This window comes from Phasianus colchicus, chromosome 39 (assembly GCF_987193195.1).
Source record: "Phasianus colchicus chromosome 39, bPhaCol1.hap1.1, whole genome shotgun sequence".
In the NCBI taxonomy this organism is placed as follows: Eukaryota; Metazoa; Chordata; class Aves; order Galliformes; family Phasianidae; genus Phasianus; species Phasianus colchicus.
The window spans coordinates 1,244,694-1,267,579 of record NC_143474.1 but is presented as its reverse complement, the minus strand read 5'-3'; the positions used below and the strand labels follow the sequence as shown (position 1 = coordinate 1,267,579).

The window sequence follows — 22,886 nt, the reverse complement described above, 5'->3', positions numbered from 1 at the left end:
GCCGAAGCCGCCGCCATTTTGTCTCCCTGAGGTAAAAAAAAAAATACTAAAAAAATAATAATACTAAAAATTAAAAAAAAAAAAAAAACCCAAAATCGCGGCGTTTCTCCTCATTTTATTAAAAAAAAAAAAAAAAAAAGAACAAACTCACCGTCTGCCCCCCCCCCACCCCCCCACACGAATTCATCCCTGCCCCAAAATCGCCTTTTTTTAACCCCAAAAATTTTCACTACGCCCCCCCCCCGAAAAAAAAATCCTTTTTTTTCATCCCCCCTCCAGAAAAAAAAAAAAAATTATGACACATTTTACATATTTATATAAATACCGCTGCCCCCCCCCCCCAAAAAAAAAATCCTGCACCCCCCCCCATTTATTTTATTTTATTTTTTTTACCCCCCCCCACCCCAATTTCCCCCCCCCCCCACCAAAACACACACAATTCCCAGACTGAAAATTAACAAAAAAAAAAAAAAAAAAATTAAAATTGGGGGGGGGGTTAAGAGAAAGAAAAGGGGGGGGGGAGGGGGCTCCTTCCCCCCCCCCTCCCCCACTAAAATATTTTTTTTTAAGATTAAAATTTTGGGGGGGGGGGGGGGGGCACTGAAATCCATCATTTTTTGTTGGTTTTTTGTTTTGTTTTTTTTTTCCCCACCGTTTTTGGGGGGGGGGGGGGGGGGGCGCTTCTCAATCATGGAAGAGGAGAACGGTTCAGGTTTGGGACCCCCCCCAACCCCCCCCCAACCCCCCCCCACCCCCACCCACAATGGGTTTTTGGGGACCACCCCCCCCCCCACCTAAATTTAAGGGAGGTGGGGTCCAATGGGTGGCGGGTGGGGGTGGGGGTGGGGAGGCGGCAGTCGGGGGGGGGACGCGGAGGTGGGGGGGGGGGGGGGTCGGCAGGAAGCTCTGTGAAGGAAGAGAAAAAAAAAAGGGTTTTTTTTTTCTTTTAAATCACACCCAAAAAGACCAAAAATCGACATTTACCCCCCCCCCCTTCCACCCAAACCCCCCCAAAAAACCCAAATTTCCCCATTTCCCCCAATTTCCCCCCAAAATCCCCCCATTTTCCCCCTTACTCCCACCAAAAAACTCCAAAATTTCCCCATTTCCCCCCCCATAACCCCAAAAATCGACCTTCCCCCCCCAATACCCCCCCCAATCCCCACTTTTGCCCATTTTTCCCCATTTTTGCCCAAATTTCCCCCAATTTTTCCCCCAATTTCCCCCTCAAAACCCCCAAATTTCCCCCTTCCCCCCAAAAAACCCCAAAATTTCCACATTTCCCCCCAAATTCCCCCCCCAAAACCCCAAAAATCGACATTTTCCCCCCCCCTCCCCCCCCCAATCCCCATTTTTGCCCATTTTTGCCCTTTTTCCCCCCAATCTTTGCCCCCCCCAAAACCCCAAAAATTCGACCTTTCCCCCCTTCCCCCCAAAAAAACCCCAAAATTTCCCCATTTCCCCCCAAATTCCCCCCTCAAAACCCCAAAAATCGACATTTCCCCCCCCCCTTCCCCCCCAATCCCCATTTTTGCCCATTTTTGCCCAAATTTCCCCATTTTCCCCCAAATTTCCCCCCCCTCAAAACCACAAAAATTCGACATTCCCCCCCCTTCTCCCACAAAAAAACCCAAAATTTCCCCATTTCCCCCCAAATTCCCCCCCCCAAAACCCCAAAAATCGACATTTCCCCCCCATCCCCCCCCAAAATCCCCATTTTTCCCCATTTTTGCCCAAATTTCCCCCAAATTTAATCCAAATTTTCCCCCAATTTCCCCCTCAAAACCCCAAATTTCCTCCTTCACCCCCAAAAAAACCCCAAAATTTCCCCATTTCCCCCCAAATTCCCCGCCCAAAACCCCAAAAATCGACATCTTCCCCCCCTCCCCCCCCAATCCCCATTTTTGCCCATTTTTCCCCAATTTTGCCCCAAATTTCCCCATTTTCCCCCCAAATTCCCCCCCAAAACCCCAAAAATCGACCTTCCCCCCCAATACCCCCCCCAATCCCCACTTTTGCCCATTTTTGCCCATTTTTCCCCAAATTCCCCCAAATTTTTCCCCAATTTCCCCTCTCAAAACCCCCAAATTTCCCCCTTCCCCTGCAAAAAAACCCCAAGATTTCCCCATTTCCCCCCAAATTCCCCCCCCAAAACCCCAAAAATCGACATTTTCCCCCCTCCCCCCCCCAATCCCCATTTTTGCCCATTTTTCCCCAATTTTGCCCCAAATTTCCCCATTTTCCCCCCAAATTCCCCCCCAAAACCCCAAAAATCGACCTTCCCCCCCAATACCCCCCCCAATCCCCACTTTTGCCCATTTTTCCCCATTTTTCCCCAAATTCCCCCAAATTTTTCCCCAATTTCCCCTCTCAAAACCCCCAAATTTCCCCCTTCCCCTGCAAAAAAACCCCAAGATTTCCCCATTTCCCCCCAAATTCCCCCCCCAAAACCCCAAAAATCGACATTTTCCCCCCCTCCCCCCAATCCCCATTTTTGCCCATTTTTCCCCAATTTTGCCCCAATTTCCCCATTTTCCCCCAATTTCCCCCCTCAAAACCCCAAAAATTCGACATTTCCCCCCCTTCTCCCCCAAAAAAACCCCAAATTTCCCCATTTCCCCCCAAATTCCCCCCCAAAACCCCAAAAATCGACATTTCCCCCCCCTCCCCCCCCCAATCCCCATTTTTCCCCATTTTTCCTCAAATTTCCCCCAAATTTCCCCAATTTCCCCCCTCAAAACCCCAAAAATTCGACATTTCCCCCCCTTCCCCCCAAAAAAACCCCAAAATTTCCCCATTTCCCCCCAAATTCCCCCCCCTAAAACCCCAAAAATCGACATTTCCCCCCCCTCCCCCCCCAATCCCCATTTTTGCCCATTTTTCCCCATTTTTGCCCCAAATTTTCCCCCAATTTCCCCCCTCAAAACCCCAAAAATTCGACATTTCCCCCCCTTCCCCCCAAAAAAAACCCAAAATTTCCCCATTTCCCCCCAAATTCCCCCCCCGAAACCCCAAAAATCAACATTTTCCCCCCCCAATCCCCATTTTTCCCCATTTTTGCCCATTTTTGCCCAAATTTCCCCCAATTTTTCCCCCTCAAAACCCCAAAAATTCACCATTCCCCCCCTTCCCCCCCAAAAAACCCCAAAATTTCCCCATTTCCCCCCAAATTCCCCCCCAAAACCCCAAAAATCGACATTTTCCCCAACTCTCCCCGCCCCAATCCCCATTTTTGCCCATTTTTCCCCATTTTTGCCCCAAATTCCCCCAATTTTTCCCCCAATTTCCCCCCCAAAACCCCAAAAATTCGACATTTCCCCCCCTTCCCCCCCAAAAAAACCCAAGATTTCCCCATTTCCCCCCAAATTCCCCCCCTCAAAACCCCAAAAATCGACCCTCCCCCCCCCAAATCCCCACTTTTGCCCATTTTTGCCCATTTTTCCCCAAATTCCCCCAAATTTTCCCCCAATTTCCCCCCCCAAAACCCCAAAAATTCGACATTTCCCCCCCTTCCCCCCCAAAAAAACCCAGCATTTCCACATTTCCCCCCAAATTCCCCCCCCCAAAACCCCAAAAATCGACCCTCCCCCCCCCAATCCCCATTTTTCCCCATTTTTCCCCATTTTTGCCCAAATTTCCCCCAATTTCCCCCCTCAAAACCCCAAAAATTCAACATTTCCCCCCGCTTCCCCCCAAAAAAACCCAAAATTTCCCCATTTCCCCCCAAATTCCCCCCCCCAAAACCCCAAAAATCGACATTTTCCCCCCCCCTCCCCCCCAATCCCCATTTTTCCCCATTTTTGCCCGTTTTTGCCCATTTTTGCCCTTTTTCCCCCCAATCTTTGCCCCCCCTCAAAACCTCAAGAATTCGACATTACCCCCCCCTTCCACCCCAAAAAACCCCAAAATTTCCCCATTTCCCCCCAAATTCCCCCCCAAAACCCCAAAAATCGACATTTTCCCCCCCTCCCCCCCCCAATCCCCATTTTTGCCCATTTTTCCCCAATTTTGCCCCAATTTTTCCCCCTCAAAACCCCAAAAATTCGACATTTCCCCCCCTTCCCCCCCAACAAACCCCAAAATTTCCCCATTTCCCCCCAAATTCCCCCCCAAAACCTCAAAAATCGACATTTCCCCCCCTCCCCCCCCAATCCCCATTTTTGCCCATTTTTCCCCATTTTTGCCCAAATTTCCCCCCAATTTAATCCAAATTTTCCCCCAATTTCCCCCTCAAAACCCCCAAATTTCCCCCTTCCCCCCCAAAAAACCCCAAAATTTCCCCATTTCCCCCCAAATTCCCCCCTCAAAACCCCAAAAATCGACATTTCCCCCCCTCCCCCCCCAATTCCCATTTTTCCCCATTTTTGCCCAAATTTCCCCATTTTCCCCCAATTTTTCCCCCTCAAAAACCCAAAAATTCAACATTCCCCCGCCTTCCCCCCAAAAAAAACCCCAAAATTTCCCCATTTCCCCCCAAATTCCCCCCCCAAAACCCCAAAAATCGACATTTCCCCCCCCTCCCCCCCCTATCCCCATTTTTGCCCATTTTTCCCCATTTTTGCCCAAATTTCCCCAAATTTTTCCCCCAATTTCCCCCTCAAAACCCCCAAATTTCCCCCTTCCCCCCAAAATTTCCACATTTCCCCCCAAATTCCCCCCCAAAACCCCAAAAATCGACATTTCCCCCCCCTCCCCCCCCCAATCCCCATTTTTGCCCATTTTTGCCCTTTTTCCCCCCAATCTTTGCCCCCCCCAAAACCCCAAAAATTCGACCTTTCCCCCCCTTCCCCCCAAAAAAACCCCAAAATTTCCCCATTTCCCCCCAAATTCCCCCCTCAAAACCCCAAAAATCGACATTTTCCCCCCCCCTCCCCCCCAATCCCCATTTTTGCCCATTTTTCCCCATTTTTGCCCCAAATTTCCCCCAAATTTTCCCCCAATTTCCCCCCTCAAAACCCCCAAATTTCCCCTTCCCCCCCAAAAAACCCCAAAAATACCCCATTTCCCCCCAAATTCCCCCCCCCAAAACCCCAAAAATTCGACATTTCCCCCTCCCCCCCCCAATCCCCACTTTTGCCCATTTTTCCCCATTTTTCCCCAAATTCCCCCAATTTTTCCCCCAATTTCCCCCCCCAAAACCCCAAAAATTCGACATTTCCCCCCCCTTCCCCCCCAAAAAAACCCAAAATTTCCACATTTCCCCCCAAATTCCCCCCCCCAAAACCCCAAAAATCGACCCTCCCCCCCCAATCCCCATTTTTGCCCATTTTTCCCCATTTTTGCCCCAAATTCCCCCAATTTTTCCCCCAATTTCCCCCTCAAAACCCCCAAATTTCCCCCTTCCCCCGCAAAAAAACCCCAAAATTTCCCCATTTCCCCCCAAATTCCCCCCCAAAACCCCAAAAATCGACATTTCCCCCCCTCCCCCCCCCAATCCCCATTTTTCCCCATTTTTGCCCATTTTTGCCCCAAATTTCCCCATTTTCCCCCAATTTCCCCCCCCAAAACCCCAAAAATTCGACATTTCCCCCCCTTCCCCCAAAAAACCCCAAAATTTCCCCATTTCCCCCCAAATTCCCCCCCCAAAACCCCAAAAATCAACATTTTCCCCCTCCCAATCCCCATTTTTCCCCATTTTTGCCCATTTTTGCCCCAAATTTCCCCCAATTTTTCCCCCTCAAAACCCCAAAAATTCGACCTTTCCCCCCCCTTCCCCCCAAAAAACCCCAAAATTTCCCCATTTCCCCCCAAATTCCCCCCCCAAAACCCCAAAAATCAACATTTTCCCCCTCCCAATCCCCATTTTTCCCCATTTTTGCCCATTTTTCCCCAAATTTCCCCCAATTTTTCCCCCTCAAAACCCCAAAAATTCAACATTTCCCCCCCTTCCCCCCAAAAAACCCCAAAATTTCCCCATTTCCCCCCAAATTTCCCCCTCAAAACCCCAAAAATCGACATTTCCCCCCCCTCCCCCCCCCAATCCCCATTTTTTCCCATTTTTGCCCAAATTTCCCCCAATTTTTCCCCCTCAAAATCCCAAAAATTCAACATTCCCCCCCCTTCCCCCCAAAAAACCCCAAAATTTCCCCATTTCCCCCCAAATTCCCCCCCCAAAACCCCAAAAATCAACATTTTCCCCCCCAATCCCCATTTTTGCCCATTTTTGCCCAAATTTCCCCCCCCAAAACCCCAAAAATTTGACATTTCCCCCCCTTCCCCCCAAAAAAACCCCAAAATTTCCCCATTTCCCCCCAAATTCCCCCCCCAAAACCCCAAAAATCGACATTTTCCCCCCTCCTCCCGCCGCCAATCCCCATTTTTCCCCATTTTTGCCCAAATTTCCCCCAAATTTTCCCCCAATTTCCCCCCCAAAACCCCAAAAATTCGACATTTCCCCCCCCTTCCCCCCAAAAAACCCCAAAATTTCCCCATTTCCCCCCAAATTCCCCCCCCCAAAACCCCAAAAATCGACATTTTCCCCCCCTCCCCCCTCCAATCCCCATTTTTGCCCATTTTTCCCCATTTTTACACTTTTTCCCCCCAATCTTTACCCCCCCCCAAAAGCCCCAAATTTTCCCCTTCCCCCCCCAAAAAAACCCCAAAATTTCCCCATTTCCCCCCAAATTCCCCCCCCCAAAACCCCAAAAATCGACATTTCCCCCCCCTCCTCCCCCCAATCCCCATTTTTCCCCATTTTTCCCCATTTTTGCCCAAATTTCCCCCATTTTTTCCCCCTCAAAACCCCAAAAATTCGACATTTCCCCCCCCTTCCCCCCCAAAAAAACCCAAAATTTCCCCATTTCCCCCCAATTTCCCCCCCCCAAAACCCCAAAAATCGACATTTTCCCCCCCCTCCCCCCTCCAATCCCCATTTTTCCCCATTTTTCCCCAATTTTGCCCCAAAATTCCCCATTTTCCCCCCCCAAAACCCCCCAATTTCCCCCTTCCCCCCCCAAAAAAAACCCAAAATTTCCACATTTCCCCCCAAATTCCCCCCCCTAAAACCCCAAAAATCGACATTTTCCCCCCCTCCCCCCCCCAATCCCCATTTTTCCCCATTTTTGCCCTTTTTCCCCCCAATCTTTGCCCCCCCCAAAACCCCCAAAATTCGACCTTTCCCCCCCCTTCCCCCCAAAAAAACCCCAAAATTTCCCCATTTCCCCCCAAATTCCCCCCCCCAAAACCCCAAAAATCGACATTTTCCCCCCCCTCCACCCCCCACTCCCCATTTTTCCCCATTTTTGCCCGTTTTTGCCCATTTTTGCCCTTTTTCCCCCCAATCTTTGCCCCCCCTCAAAACCTCAAGAATTCGACATTTCCCCCCCTTCCCCCCCAAAAAAACCCAAAATTTCCCCATTTCCCCCCAAATTCCCCCACCAAAACCCCAAAAATCGACATTTTCCCCCCCTCCCCCCCCCCATCCCCATTTTTGCCCATTTTTGCCCATTTTTGCCCTTTTTCCCCCCAATCTTTGCCCCCCCCCCCACCTTTTTGCGCTGCCATTTGTGCGGCTCCCGGCGCTCATCCAATAACTTTTGGGGGGGGGGGGGGGGGGCAGAAAAATTAATTAATGGGGGGGTAATTAATCGTATGGGGGATCATTAAGGGGGCTGAATTGTTAATTATTAGGATGATTTTTTAATTAGCGTTGATTGTTGGAGGAAAGAGGGGGAGGTTAATGGGGGGTTAATTAGGGGGGGGATAAGGGGGCTTAATTAATGGGGGGGTGCTGTAATTAATTGGGGGGGGGGGGCTAATATTAATTAAGGTAGGGGCATAAGGGGTCATGATTAATTGGGGGGTCCCAAAATTAATTGGGGGGGGCATAAGGGGTCATAATTAATTGGGGGGGGTCCTAATATTAATTGGGGGGGGGGGAAAGAAGGGGTCATAATTAATTGGGGGGGGGTGGGTCCATAATTAGTGGGGGTCCCATAATTAATTGGGGGGGGTCTTAATATTAATTGGGGGGGGGGACATAAGGGGTCATAATTAATTAAAGGGGGGGGTCCCAAAATTAATTGGGGGGGGCCTAATATTAATTGGGGGGGGGAACAAGGGGTCATAATTAATTGGGGGGGGGTCCATAATTAATTGGGGGGGGGTCTTAATATTAATTGGGGGGGGGGGACAGAAGGGGTCATAATTAATTGGGGGGGGGGGGGTTCAAATATTAATTGGGGGCTCCTAATATTAATTAGGGGGGGGGGGGACACAACATAGAAGGCAACAATTAATGGGAGACGGGGGGGGCAAAACTAATGAGGGGGGGGGGTCCTAATATTAATCATGGGGGGGCGGCGGAAGGGATCACAATTAATCAGGGGGGGGTGCCAAGACTAATTAAGGGGGGGGGGGTCTTAATATTAATTATGCAAATTAGGGGCTTACCGGAAGGAAGCGGCGCTCGGCGTTGAAGTCGGGGGGGGGGGGGGGGGGGGGTTGGGGTCTCCTGCCCCCCCCCCGGGGTCCATTGGGGCCCCCCCACAACCCAGACCTTCCAGGCAGCGCAGCTCCAGCTGGAGGGGGGGGGAATTAATTAATTAGATATTCGTTAAGAGGGTATTAATAGGGGTTAATTAGGAAGGGGGGAGGGGGTTTGGGGTTTTGGGTTGGGGGGGGGGGTTAATGGGGGGGGGATTAATGGAGGGGGGGGGGACAAGGAGGGGGGGTGGAAGCATGAAATTAATGAAGGGGGGGGTAATTAATAGGGTGGTGATTAATAAGATATTGATTGATAGGGTGGTGATTAATAGGCGTTAATTAGAAGGAGGAAGGGATTCAGATTGGGGGGGTTAATGGGGGGGAATTAATGGGGGGGGGGGGGAATAGGAGCCTGAAATTAATGGGGGAGGATTAATTAATAAGATGTTCATTAATAGACTGTTGATTAATTGGGTGTTGATTAATTGGGTGCTGATTAATTGGGCGTTGATTAATAGGGTATTGATTAATAGGCGTTAATTAAAGAGGGGGGGGATAGATGGGGAGGGGGATTAATTGGGGGGGGGGGGATTAATTGGGGATTAATTAGGAGGTATTAATTAAGGCATAATTAAAGGGAGGGGTCCTAATAATTAAGGGGGTGGGAATTAATAGGGGGGAATAATGAAAGGAGGGGGTCCCTAATAATTAATGGGGTCTTAATAATTAATGGGAGGGGGATCCTAAATATTAATGGGGGGGAGGGAACAATTAATAGGGGTCCTAATAATTAATGGGGGGGCCTAATAATTAATAGGGGGGTCCTAATAATTAATGGGGGGGGGCTAATATTAATGAAGGGGTGGGGGAGAATTAACAGGGGTCCTAATAATTAATGGGGGGGCCTAATAATTAATGAGTGGGGGTCCTAATAATTAATAGGGGGGTCCTAATAATTAATGGGGGGTCCTAATAATTAGTGGGGGGGTGGGAATTAATAGGGGGGAATAATGAAAGGAGGGGGTCCTAATAATTAATGGGGTCCTAATAATTAATGGGGGGGGTCCTGAATATTAATGGAGGGGGGGGGAATAATAGGGGTCCTAATAATTAATGAGGGAACCTAATAATTAATAGGGGGTCCTAATAATTAATGGGGGGGGTCCTAATATTAACTGGGGGAGGTTCCTCATATTAATGGCGTGTTCTATTAATTAATGGGGCAAAATTAATAGGGGGGGGCCCCTAATATTTGGGGGGGGGGGGGACAACACAACAATTAATTGGGGAAGGGGGGGGGAAGGGGGGGCAAATTAGTTAATTAGGGGCCTAAATTAATCGCCCCCCCCCCCCAATTTCCACTCACCTCCACCAATTTCTTGCTGCTTTTCTTGGGGGGGGGTCCCGAATTTGGGGGGGGGTCCCGAAGGCTTCCGTTGGGGGGGGGGTGGGGGGGCCCCCCCAGGCGGTGCTTCTGGAACGTCAGCTTCAATCCTTCTTCCTGGGGGGGGCGGAATTAATGAGGGGGGGGGGGGATTAATAACGTTATTAATAGGCTAATAATTGGGGTGGGGGGGAATGGGGGAGGAATTATTGCCCCCCCCCCCCCCCCAAAATAAATTAATGGGGAATTGGGGAGGGGGGGGTTAATTAATAGGGGGGGAGAGGGGGGGGGCGGAATTAATAAGGGGGGGGGGATTAATAACGTTATTAATAGGCTAATAATTGGGGCAGGGGGGGAATGGGGGAGGAATTATTGCCCCCCCCCCCAAAAAATTAATGGGGAATTGCGGAGGGGGGGGTTAATGGGGGGAGGAGGGGGGGGGGCGGAATTAATGAGGGGGGGGGGGATTAATAACGTTATTAATAGGCTAATAATTGGGGCGGGGAGGGAATGGGGAAGGAATTATTGCCCCCCCCCCCAAAAATAAATTAATGGGGAATTGGGGAGGGGGGGGGGTTAATTAATAGGGGGGGGGGCGGAATTGGCGGGGGGGGGGGCGGAATTAATGAGGGGGGGGATTAATAACGTTATTAATAGGCTAATAATTGGGGAGGGAGGGAATGGGGGAGGAATTATTGCCCCCCCCCCAAAATAAATTAATGGGGAATTGGGGGGGGGGGGGTTAATTAATAGGGGAGGGGAGGGGGGGGGTTAATTAATAGGGGAGGGGAGGGGGGGGGTTAATTAATGAGGGGGGGGGCAGAATTAATGAGGGGGGGGATTAATAACGTTATTAATAGGCTAATAATTGGGGCGGGGTGGAGGGAATGGGGGAGGAATTATTGCCCCCCCCCCAAAAAATAATTAATGGGGAATTGGGGAGGGGGGGGGTTAATGGGAGAGGGGAGGGGGGGGGTTAATTAATGAGGGGGGGGGCAGAATTAATAAGGGGGGGGGGATTAATAACGTTATTAATAGGCTAATAATTGGGGCAGGGGGGGAATGGGGGAGGAATTATTGCCCCCCCCCCCAAAAAAATGAAATAATTAATGGGGAATTGGGGAGGGGGGGGGTTAATTAATAGGGGGGGGGGCGGAATTGGCGGGGGGGGGCGGAATTAATGAGGGGGGGGATTAATAACGTTATTAATAGGCTAATAATTGGGGAGGGAGGGAATGGGGGAGGAATTATTGCCCCCCCCCCAAAATAAATTAATGGGGAATTGGGGAGGGGGGGGTTAATTAATAGGACAGGGTAGGGGGGGGGGCGGAATTAATGAGGGGGGTATTAATAACGTTATTAATAGGCTAATAATTGGGGCAGGGGGGGAACAGGGGAGGAATTATTGCCCCCACCCCCAAAAAAAATGAAATAATTAATGGGGAATTGGGGAGGGGGGGGGGTTAATTAATAGGGGGGGGGAGGGGGGGGCGGAATTAATGAGGGGGGGGATTAATAACGTTATTAATAGGCTAATAATTGGGGCGGGGGGGGAGGGAATGGGGGAGGAATTATTGCCCCCCCCCCAAAAATAAATTAATGGGGAATTGGGGAGGGGGGGGTTAATTAATACGGGGGGAAGAGGGGGGGTTAATTAATAGGGGGGGGGGGCGGAATTAATGATGGGGGGGCATTAATAACGTTATTAATAGGCTAATAATTGGGGCGGGGAGGGAATGGGGAAGGAATTATTGCCCCCCCAAAAAATAAATTAATGGGGAATTGGGGAGGGGGGGGGTTAATTAATAGGACCGGGGAGGGGGGAGTTAATTAATGAGGGGGGGGGCGGAATTAATGAGGGGGGGGGATTAATAACGTTATTAATAGGCTAATAATTGCGGAGGGAGGGAATGGGGGAGGATTTATTGCCCCCCCCCCCCCCCAAAAATAAATTAATAAGGAATTGGGGAGGGGGGGGGTTAATTAATGAGGGGGGGGCGGAATTTAATTGGGGGGGGGGGGTTTGAAGCCCCCCCCCCAAAAAATAATGGTATTAATGGATTAATAATGGGGGGAATTAAGGAGATTTCCAACCCGAATTGATGGGGGGGGGGCCAAAATTGGGGGGGGGGGGTCAAAATTTGGGGGGGGGTCCCGAAATTTGACTCCTAATGGGGGAAATGGGACTGAAATTAAAGGGACCGCCCCCAATTAAAGGGACCCCCCTGTATTTAAAGGGACAGCGCACTCCAAAATGGGTCTCAGATGAAAAGAGGGGGGGGCTCAAAATTTGGGGGGGGTTCCCAAAATTGGGGGGGTCCCAAAATTGGGGGGGTCCTAAAATTGGGGGGGGTCGCGAAATTTGAGGGGGGGTCCCGAAATTTGACTCCTAATGGGGGAAATGGGACTGAAATTAAAGGGACCCCCCCGTATTTAAAGGGACAGCGCCCTCCAAAATGGGTCTCAGATGAAAAGAGGGGGGGCCCAAAATTTGGGGGGGGTCCCAAAATTGGGGGGGTCCTAAAATTGGGGGGGGGCCCGAAATTTGAGGGGGGGTCCCGAAATTTGACTCCAAATGGGGGAAATGGGACTGAAATTAAAGGGACCCCCCCATATTTAAAGGGACAGCGCCCTCCAAAATGGGTCTCAGGTGAAAAGGGGGGGGGGGTCCCAAAATTTGACTTCAAATGGGCAAAATAGGCCTGAAATTAAAGGGACCCCCCCCCAATTAAAGAGACCCCCCCATATTTAAAGGGACCCCCCCCCCAATTAAAGGCAGCCCCCCCCAATTAACGGGACGCCCATATTTAAAGGGACAGCGCACTCCAAACATCTCCCAAATTCAAGATAGGGGGGTTGCAAAATTTGAGGGGGGGGGTCCCAAAATTTGACTTCAAATGGGCAAAACAGGCCTGAAATTAAAAGGATGCCCCCCCCCCAATTAAAGGGACCCCCCCCAATTAAAGGGACCCCCCCATATTTAAAGGGACAGCGCACTCCAAAACGTCTCCCAAATTCAAGATGGGGGGGGTTGCAAAATTCGGGGGGGGGTCCCAAAATTTGACTCCTAATGGAGAAAAAGGGCTTGAAATTAAAGGGACCCCCCTCCCCAATTAAAGGACCCCCCCCAATTAAACGGACCCCCCCAATTAAAGGTAGCCCCCCCAATTAAAGGGACCCCCATATTTAAAGGGACAGCGCACTCCAAAACATCTCCCAAATTCAAGATGGGGGGGTCGCAAAATTCGAGGGTGGGGGTCCCAAAATTTGAGGGGGGGTTCCCAAAATTTGACTTCAAATAGGGGAAAAGGGCCTGAAATTAAAGGGACCCCCCCCCCAATTAAAGAGACCCCCCCCCCAATTAAAGGTAGCCCCCCAATTAAAGGTAGTCCCCCCCAATTAAAGGGACCCCCCATATTTAAAGGGACCCCCATATTTAAAGGGACAGCGCACTCCAAAACATCTCCCAAATTCAAGATTGGGGGGGGTCGCAAAATTTGGGGGGGGGTCCCAAAATTTGACTTCAAATGGGCAAAATAGACCTGAAATTAAAGGGACCCTCCTCCCCAATTAAAGGGACCCCCCCCAATTAAACGGACCCCCCCAATTAAAGGTAGCCCCCCCAATTAAAGTGACCTCCCCCATATTTAAAGGGACCCCCATATTTAAAGGGACAGCGCACTCCAAAACGACTCCCAAATTCAAGATGGGGGGGTCGCAAAATTTGGGGGTGGGGGTCCCAAAATTTGAGGGGGGGTTCCCAAAATTTGACTTCAAATAGGGGAAAAGGGCCTGAAATTAAAGGGACCCCCCAATTAAAGGGACCCCCCCCATATTTAAAGGGACCCCCATATTTAAAGGGACAGCGCACTCCAAAACATCTCCCAAATTCAAGATGGGGGGGGTCGCAAAATTCGGGGGGGGGGTCCCAAAATTTGACTTCAAATGGGCAAAACAGGCCTGAAATTAAAAGGATGCCCCCCTCCCCAATTAAAGAGACCCCCTTATATTTAAAGAGACCCCCCCCAATTAAAGGGACCCCACCCATATTTAAAGTGACCCCCATATTTAAAGGGACAGCGCACTCCAAAACATCTCCCAAATTCAAGATGGGGGGGGTTGCAAAATTCGGGTGGGGTCCCAAAATTTGACTCCTAATGGAGAAAAAGGGCCTGAAATTACAGGGATCCCCCCCCCAATTAACGGGACCCGCCCCAATTAAAGGTAGCCCCCCCCAATTAAAGGTAGCCCCCCCAATTAAAGGGACCCCCCATATTTAAAGGGACAGCGCACTCCAAAACGTCTCCCAAATTCAAGATGGGGGGGTCGCAAAATTCGGGTGGGGGTCCCAAAATTTGACTCCTAATGGAGAAAAAGGGCCTGAAATTACAGGGACCCCCCTCCCCCAATTAAAGAGACCCCCCCCAATTAACGGGACCCCCATATTTAAAGGGACCCCCATATTTAAAGGGACAGCGCACTCCAAAACGTCTCCCAAATTCAAGATGGGGGGGGGGTCGCAAAATTCGGGTGGGGGGTCCCAAAATTTGACTCCTAATGGAGAAAAAGGGCTTGAAATTAAAGGGACCCCCCTCCCCAATTAACGGGACCCCCCCCCCAATTAAACGGACCGCCCCAATTAAAGGTAGCCCCCCCAATTAAAGGGACCCCCCCCACATTTAATGGGACCCCCATATTTAAAGGGACAGCGCGCTCCAAAACGTCTCCCAAATTCAAGATGGGGGGGGGGTCGCAAAATTCGAGGGTGGGGGTCCCAAAATTCAAGGGTGGGGGTCCCAAAATTTCAGGGGGGGTCTCCCAAAATCCTCTAAATGCCCCCCCCCCCCCCCCCAAAAAAAAAAACCCAGACTCACATCCTTGATCTGCACGGTGAATTCCTTGCCGGGGGGGCGCAGGCGGGTGTAGGGATGGGGGGGGGGAGGAGGTGGGGGTGATGGGGGGGGGTCCCTAAAATTTATAGGGCCCCCACTTGACCCCCCCACCCCTCCTCCTCCTCCTCCTCCTCCTCCTGGGGGGGGGGTTTCGTGTTCAGGCCATTGACCCGTCAGCACCACGTGGCAGATCTGCTCCAAACGTCGGGTCAGGGCTCTTTCCTGAAGGGGGGGGGGCAAAATAATTAGTTAATTAGTTAATTATTAGGAAGTATGAGTCATTAATATGTATTAGGTTGTTCAGGGGTCATGATTTGGTGTGGGTTGGTTGGTAAAGGGGGGGGGTTAATGAGGGGGGGGGTAATGAGGGGGGGGGTTAATGAGGGGGGGGTTAATGAGGGGGGGTGGGTTAATGAGGGGGGGGTTAATGGGGGGGGGTTAATGAGGGGGGGGGTTAATGAGGGGGGGGGTTAATGAGGGGGGGTGGGTTAATGAGGGGGGGGTTAATGGGGGGGGGTTAATGAGGGGGGGGGTTAATGAGGGGGGGGGTTAATGAGGGGGGGGGTTAATGAGGGGGGGGGTTAATGAGGGGGGGGTTAATGAGGGGGGGGGTTAATGAGGGGGGGGTTAATGAGGGGGGGGGGTTAATGAGGGGGGGGTTAATGAGGGGGGGGTTAATGAGGGGGGGGGTTAATGAGGGGGGGGGTTAATGAGGGGGGGGTTAATGAGGGGGGGGTTAATGAGGGGGGGGTTAATGAGGGGGGGTGGGTTAATGGGGGGGGTTAATGAGGGGGCTGGGTTAATCGGGGGGGGGTTAATGAGGGGGGGGTTAATGAGGGGGGGTGGGTTAATGAGGGGGGGGGTTAATGAGGGGGGGGTTAATGGGGGGGGTCACAAAGGTTTTTTTTTGGGGGGGGGTCCTTTAATTGGGGGGGGGGGTAATTGAATTAATGAGGACCATGGAATTAATTGGAGGGAGGGGGTTATTAATTAATTAGGAAGGCGGGGTAAGTTAATGAGGGGGGGGTCACAAAGGTTTTGTTTGGATGGGGGGGGGTCCTTTAAATTAATTGGGGGGGGGGGGGGGGGTAATTAAATTAATGAGGACCATGAAATTAATTGGAGGGAGGGAGGGTTATTAGTTAATTAGTTAATTAATTAGGAAGGCAGGGTGAGTTAATGAGGGGGGGGGTCACAAAGGTTTTTTTTTGGGGGGGGGTCCTTTAAATTAATTGGGGGGGGTAATTAAATTAATGAGGACCATGAAATTAATTAGAGAAGGGAGGGTTATTAGTTAATTAGTTAATTAATTAGGAAGACAGGGTGAGTTAATGAGGGGGGGGGTCACAAAGGTTTTTTTTTGGGGGGGGTCCTTTAATTGGGGGGGGGGGTTAATTAAATTAATGAGGACCATGAAATTAATTGGAGAAGGGAGGGCTATTAGTTAATTAGTTAATTAATTAGGAAGGCAGGGTGAGTTAATGAGGGGGGGGGTTCACAAAGGTTTTGGTTTTTTTGGGGGGGGTCCTTTAAATTAATTGGGGGGGTGATGGAAATTAATTGGGGGTGGGAGGGAGGGGGGTCCTGGAAATTAATTAAGGGGGGGTCCTTTAAATTAATTGGGGGAGGGGCCTTTAAATTAATGAGGGGGGGTCATGGGAATTAATGGGGGGGGGGCAGAATTAATTAAGGGGGGGGAAGGGTTCTAAAATTAAGGGGGGGGGCTGATAGAAATTAATGGGGGGGAGGGAGCTGAAAATTAATTGGGAGGGGGGGCAAAATTGGGGGATGAAAATTAATGGGGGGGGTCACAAAATTAAGGGGGGGGTGGCTTGGAAATTAATTGGGGGAGGGGCAAAATTAATTGGGGGGGGTCATGGAAATTAATTGGGGGGAGGGGGTAGAAATTAAGGGGGGGCATGGAAATTAACTGGGGGGGGGGTGTCAAAATTAATTGGGGGGGGGTCATGGAAATTAATTGGGGGGTGTGGAGGGAGGGGGGGCATGGAAATTAATTGGGGTGGGAGGCCAAAATTAATTGGGGGGGGGGCGAAATTAAAAGGGGGGTCAGGGAAATTAATTGGGGGAGGGAGGGCCAAAATTAATTGGGGGGGAGTGTCAAAATTAATTGGGGGGGGGTCATGGAAATTAATTGGGGGTGGGGGGGGGGGGAGGGGTGAGGAAGGTCCCAAAATTAATTTGGGGGGGGGGGATGGAAATTAATTGGGGCGGGGGGGTGTCAAAATTAATTGGGGGGGGGTCATGGAAATTAATTGGGGGGTGTGGAGGGGGGGGGCAGAAATTAACTGGGGGGGGGCATGGAAATTAATTGGGGTGGGAGGCCAAAATTAATTGGGGGGGGGGGGGAAATTAATTAATTAAGGGGGGGGGGGTTACCTTGGGCCATTCGTGGAGGTGCCGGGGGGGTCCTGGGGGGGTGACGGTGCTGTGGGGGGGGGGCGACCCCCCCTCCTCTTCGTTATCGTCGTTATCTTCGTTATCGTCGTCGTCGTCGTCGTCGTCGTCGGAGAGTTTGGGGCCGAGGGTCAGAGCTGGGCCTGGGGGGGGGGAAAAGGGGGGAAAAAGGGTAAATTTGAGGGGAATTTTGGGGTCTTATGGGAAATTTGGGGGGAATTCTGGGAAATTTTGGAGGAATTAGGGGAAAATTGGGGGAATTTTGGGAAAATTTGGGGGGAATTTAGGGGTCCTATGGGAAATTTGGGGGGAATTTGGGGGAATTTTGGGAAATTTGGGGGAATTTTGGGGAAATTTGGGGGGAATTTTGGGGTGTATGGGAAATTTGGGGGGAATTTTGGGGAATTTTGGAAAATTTGGGGGAATTTTGGGGAAATTTGGGGGGAATTTAGGGGTCCTATGGGAAATTTGGGGGGAATTTTGGGGAAATCTGGGGGGAATTTTGGGGTCCTATGGGAAATTTGGGGGGAATTTTGGGGAATTTTGGAAAATTTGGGGGAATTTTGGGGGGAATTTAGGGGTCCTATGGGAAATTTGGGGGGAATTTTGGGGAATTTTGGAAAATTTGGGGGAATTTTGGGGGGAATTTAGGGGTCCTATGGGAAATTTGGGGGGCATTGTGGGGAATTTTGGAAAATTTGGGGGAATTTTGGGGAAATTTGGGGGGGATTTAGGGGTCCTATGGGAAATTTGGGGGGAATTTTGGGGTCATGGGAAATTCTTCGATAATTTTGGGAAATTTTGGAGGAATTCTGGGAAATTTGGGGCAAATTTTGGGAAACTTTCGGGTCTTATGGGTAATTTGGGGGGAATATTGGGGGAATTCTGGGGTCTTATGGGAAATTCTGGAGTCATGGGAAATTTTGGTGGAATTTTGGGAAATTTTGGAGGAATTTTGGGAAACTTTCAGGTCTTATGGGTAATTTGGGGGGAATTTTGGGAGAATTTGGGGGTCTTACGGGAGAATTTGGGGGAATTTTGGGAAATTTTGGAGGAATTTTGGGGGGAATTTTGGGAAATTTGTAGGGAATTTGGGGGGAATTTTTGGAAAATTTGAGTGTCTTATGGGAAATTTGGGGGAATTTGGGGGACTTATGGGAAAATTGGGGGTCTTATGGGAAATTTGGGGGGATTTGGGGAAATTTTGGAGTCTTATGGGGAATTTGGGGGGAATTTTGGGAAATTTTGGAGGAATTTTGGGAAATTTTGGAGGAATTTTGGGGGAATTTTGGGGTCTTACGGGAAATTTTGGAGAAATTTAGGGAAATTTGGGGGAATTTAGGGGGAATTTTGGGAAATTTTGGGGGAATTTTGGGGTCTTACGGGAAATTTTGGAGAAATTTAGGGAAATTTGGGGGGAATTTTGGGAAATTTTGGAGGAATTTTGAGAAATTTGTGGGGAATTTTGGGGTCTTACACCAAATTTTGGGGGTCCTACGGGAAATTTGCGTGAATTTTGACAAATTTTGGGGTTCCTATGGGAAATTTTGGGCATCCACCACCAAACCTTGGAGATCCCACCACCAAACCATGGTGAGATCCCACCACCGACTCTAAAAGATCCTACCACCAAACTTTGGAGATCCTACCACCAAATTTTGGATGTCCCACCACCAAACCATGCTGAGATCCCACCACCAAACCTTGGAGATCCCATCACCAAACCATCCTGAGATCCCACCACCAAACCTTGGAGATCCCACCACCAAACCATGCTGAGATCCCACCACCAACTCTTGGAGATCCCACCACCAAACCATGCTGAGATCCCACCACCAAACCTTGGAGATCCCACCACCAAACTATGCTGAGATCCCACCACCAAACCTTGGAGATCCCACCACCAAACCATGGTGAGATTCCACCACCAAACTATGGTGAGATCCCACCACCAAACCATGCTGAGATCCCACCACCAAACCTTGGAGGTTCCACCACCAATTCTTGGAGATCCCACCACCAAATTTTGGATGTCCCACCACCAAACCATGGCGAGATCCCACCACCAAACCTTGGAGATCCCACCACCAAACCATGGTGAGATCCACCACCGACTCTAAAAGATCCTACCACCAAACTTTGGAGATCCTACCACCAAATTTTGGATGTCCCACCACCAAACCATGCTGAGATCCCACCACCAAACCTTGGAGATCCCACCACCAAACCATGCTGAGATCCCACCACCAAACCACACTGAGATCCCACCACCAAACCATGGCGAGATTCTACCACCAAACTTTGGAGATCCCACCACCAATTCTTGGAGATCCTATCACCAAATTTTGGATGTCCCACCACCAAACTTCACTGTGATCCCACCACCAAACCTTGGAGATCCCACCACCAACCTTTGGAGATCCCACCACCAAACCATGCTGAGATCCCACCACCGACTCTAAAAGATCCCACCACCAACCTTTGGAGATCCTACCACCAAATTTTGGATGTCCCACCACCAAACCACACTGAGATCCCACCACCAACTCTTGGAGATCCCACCACCAAACCATGCTGAGATCCCACCACCAAACCATGGCGAGATTCTACCACCAAACTTTGGAGATCCCACCACCAATTCTTGGAGATCCTATCACCAAATTTTGGATGTCCCACCACCAAACCATGCTGAGATCCCACCACCAAACTTTGGAGATCCCACCACCAATTCTTGGAGATCCTACCACCAAATTTTCAATGTCCCACCACCAAACCATGCTGAGATCCCACCACCAAACCTTGGAGGTTCCACCACCAACTCTTGGAGATCCCACCACCAAACCATCCTGAGATCCCATCACCAAACCTTGGAGATCCCACCACCAAACCATGGCGAGATTCTACCACCAAACCACACTGAGATCCCACCACCAAACCATGCTGAGATCCCACCACCAAACCATGCTGAATTCCCACCACCAAACCTTGGAGATCCCACCACCAAACCATGGCGAGATTCCACCACCAAACTATGGTGAGATTCCGCCACCAAATTTTGGATGTCCCACCACCAAACCTTGGAGATCCCACCACTGACTCTCGGAGATCCCAGCACCAAACTTTGGAGATCCTACCACCAAATTTTGGATGTCCCACCACCAAACCATGCTGAGATCCCACCACCAACTCTTGGAGATCCCACCACCAAACCATGCTGAGATCCCACCACTGACCCTTGGAGATCCCACCACCAAACCATGCTGAGATCCCACCACCAAACCATGCTGAGATCCCACCACCAACTCTTGGAGATCCCACCACCAAACCATCCTGAGATCCCACCACCAAACCATCCTGAGATCCCACCACCAAACTTTGGATGTCCCACCACCAAATCTTGGCTGTCCCAACACCAAATCCCGGCTGTCCCACCACCCAACCCCCACCCAGATCCCACCACCCCTTTCCTATCCCCCCCCCACCCCTGCTCACCCCTCTCCTCATCGCTGTCCTCATCGCACGACGACGATTCGGACCCGGTGGCCGACATCTTCCCCATCTCCAGCTCCGAATCCTCATCTTCCGTGCCGTGAGGCTGCACCGTTGGTCCACCACCACCACCACCACCACCACCACCAGCAGGTGACACCTGCAGGCCACCACCACCAGCAGCACCGGGTGACGTTTGGGCACGGAGAAAACGACAACGAGATGCCAGGAAGGAAAAATCCGGATCGCCGATGACGGTGGCTTCGGGTCGTGCCAAACCGTGCCTGGCCACCCCGTGGAGAAGTTCTCCATCGTGTCGTCCACGTTGCCACCACGCTGGAAGGTCTGGACCGGGTGGAGGACACAAAGCCAGGCGGGTGGGCAGCAGGGGGTGACGGAGGACCTGCTCACGGAGACGGCGGAGAAGGGAAAGGCGACGGAGGCTGCGGGCGGCGCGGTCGGATGAGATGGGGGTCACCGGGACCGAGGGGTCTGGTGGTTCTGGATTTGGGGGAGAAGGGAGGGGGAGGTATTGGGTAAAATGGCTGCCGAGGAGATGGAGATGTTCTACAAACCATGGAGAGGTTCTCCAAGTTTGTAAAGACGTCCTCCAATCCCATAAAGACGTCCTCCAACCCCATAAAGACGTCCTCCAACCCCATAAAGACGTCTTCCAACCCCATTAAGGCGTCTTCCAACCCCATGGAGATGTTCTCCAAACCATGGAAAGGTTCCACAACCCCATAAAGATGTCCTCCAAACCATGGAAAGGTTCTCCAACCCCATAAAGACATCCTCCAACCCCATAAAGACGTCCTCCAACCCCATAAAGACGTCTTCCAACCCCATAAAGACGTCCTCCAACCCCATGGAGATGTTCTCCAAACCATGGAAAGGTTCTCCAAGCCCATAAAGACGTCCTTCAACCCCATAAAGACGTCTTCCAACCCCATAAAGACGTCCTCCAACCCCATAAAGGCGTCCTCCAACCCCATAAAGACGTCCTCCAACCCCATAAGGACGTCCTCCAACCCCATAAGGACATCCTCCAACCCCATAAGGACGTCCTCCAACCCCATAAGGACGTCCTCCAACCCCATAAAGACGTCCTCCAACCCCATAAAGGCGTCCTCCAACCCCATTAAGGCGTCTTCCAACCCCATAAAGACGTCCTCCAACCCCATTAAGACGTCCTCCAACCCCATGGAGATGTTCTCCAAACCATGGAAGGGTTCTCCAACCCCATAAAGACGTCCTCCAACCCCATAAAGACGTCCTCCAATCCCATAAGGACATCCTCCAACCCCATAAGGACGTCCTCCAACCCCATAAAGACGTCCTCCAACCCCATAAAGACGTCCTCCAACCCCATAAAGGCGTCCTCCAACCCCATAAAGGCGTCCTCCAACCCCATTAAGGCGTCTTCCAACCCCATAAAGACGTCCTCCAACCCCATTAAGACGTCCTCCAACCCCATGGAGATGTTCTCCAAACCATGGAAGGGTTCTCCAACCCCATAAAGACGTCCTCCAACCCCATAAAGACGTCCTCCAATCCCATAAAGACGTCCTCCAACCCCATTAAGACGTCCTCCAACCCCATAAAGACGTCCTCCAACCCCATAAAGACGTCCTCCAACCCCATAAAGACGTCCTCCAACCCCATAAAGACGTCCTCCAACCTCATTAAGACGTCTTCCAAGCCAACAGAGATGTTCTCCAACACCATAAAGATGTCTTCCAACCCCATGGAGATGTCCTCCAAACCATGGAAAGGTTCTCCAACCTCATAAAGACGTCTTTCAACCCCATATAGATGTCTTCCAACCCATAAAGACGTCCTCCAACCCCATACAGACGTCCTCCAACCCCATACAGACGTCCTCCAAACCGTGGAGAGGTTCTCCAACCCCATACAGACATCCTCCAATCCCATATAGATTTCTTTGAACCCCATAAAGACGCCTTCCAACCCCATTAAGACGTCCTCCAATCCCATATAGATTTCTTTGAACCCCATAAAGACGCCTTCCAACCCCATTAAGACGTCCTCCAAACCATGGAGAGGTTCTCCAACCCCATAAATTCAATACCCAACCCCATAAAGACGTCCTCCAACCACATAAAGACGTCCTCCAACCCCATAAAGACGTCTTCCAACTCCCAACAGAAACCCCAAATCCCACCACCTTTCAACCCCACAAAGACACCCCAAACCCCACAGAGATGCCCCCAATCAACCTCTCAATGGGGAAACCCCACACCCCACCACCTTTCAACCCC

At 50.8% G+C, this 22,886-nt stretch overlaps 1 protein-coding gene across 1 annotated transcript in view; it reads right to left on the bottom strand.

Annotated features, from left to right (window-relative positions):
* Positions 1-800: 800 nt before the first annotated feature.
* The window catches only part of CHD8 (chromodomain helicase DNA binding protein 8), an 86,978-nt gene continuing 64,892 nt past the window's right edge, over positions 801-22,886 (bottom strand). The window contains exons 31-37 of the mRNA XM_090130109.1: positions 20,608-21,105; positions 17,098-17,258; positions 14,683-14,922; positions 9,791-9,925; positions 8,392-8,519; positions 7,488-7,532; positions 801-906 (exon numbers count right to left, since the gene is read on the bottom strand). Coding sequence (XP_089986235.1) covers positions 801-906; positions 7,488-7,532; positions 8,392-8,519; positions 9,791-9,925; positions 14,683-14,922; positions 17,098-17,258; positions 20,608-21,105 — 1,313 coding nt within the window. The remainder of the gene's footprint in view (positions 907-7,487; positions 7,533-8,391; positions 8,520-9,790; positions 9,926-14,682; positions 14,923-17,097; positions 17,259-20,607; positions 21,106-22,886) is intronic.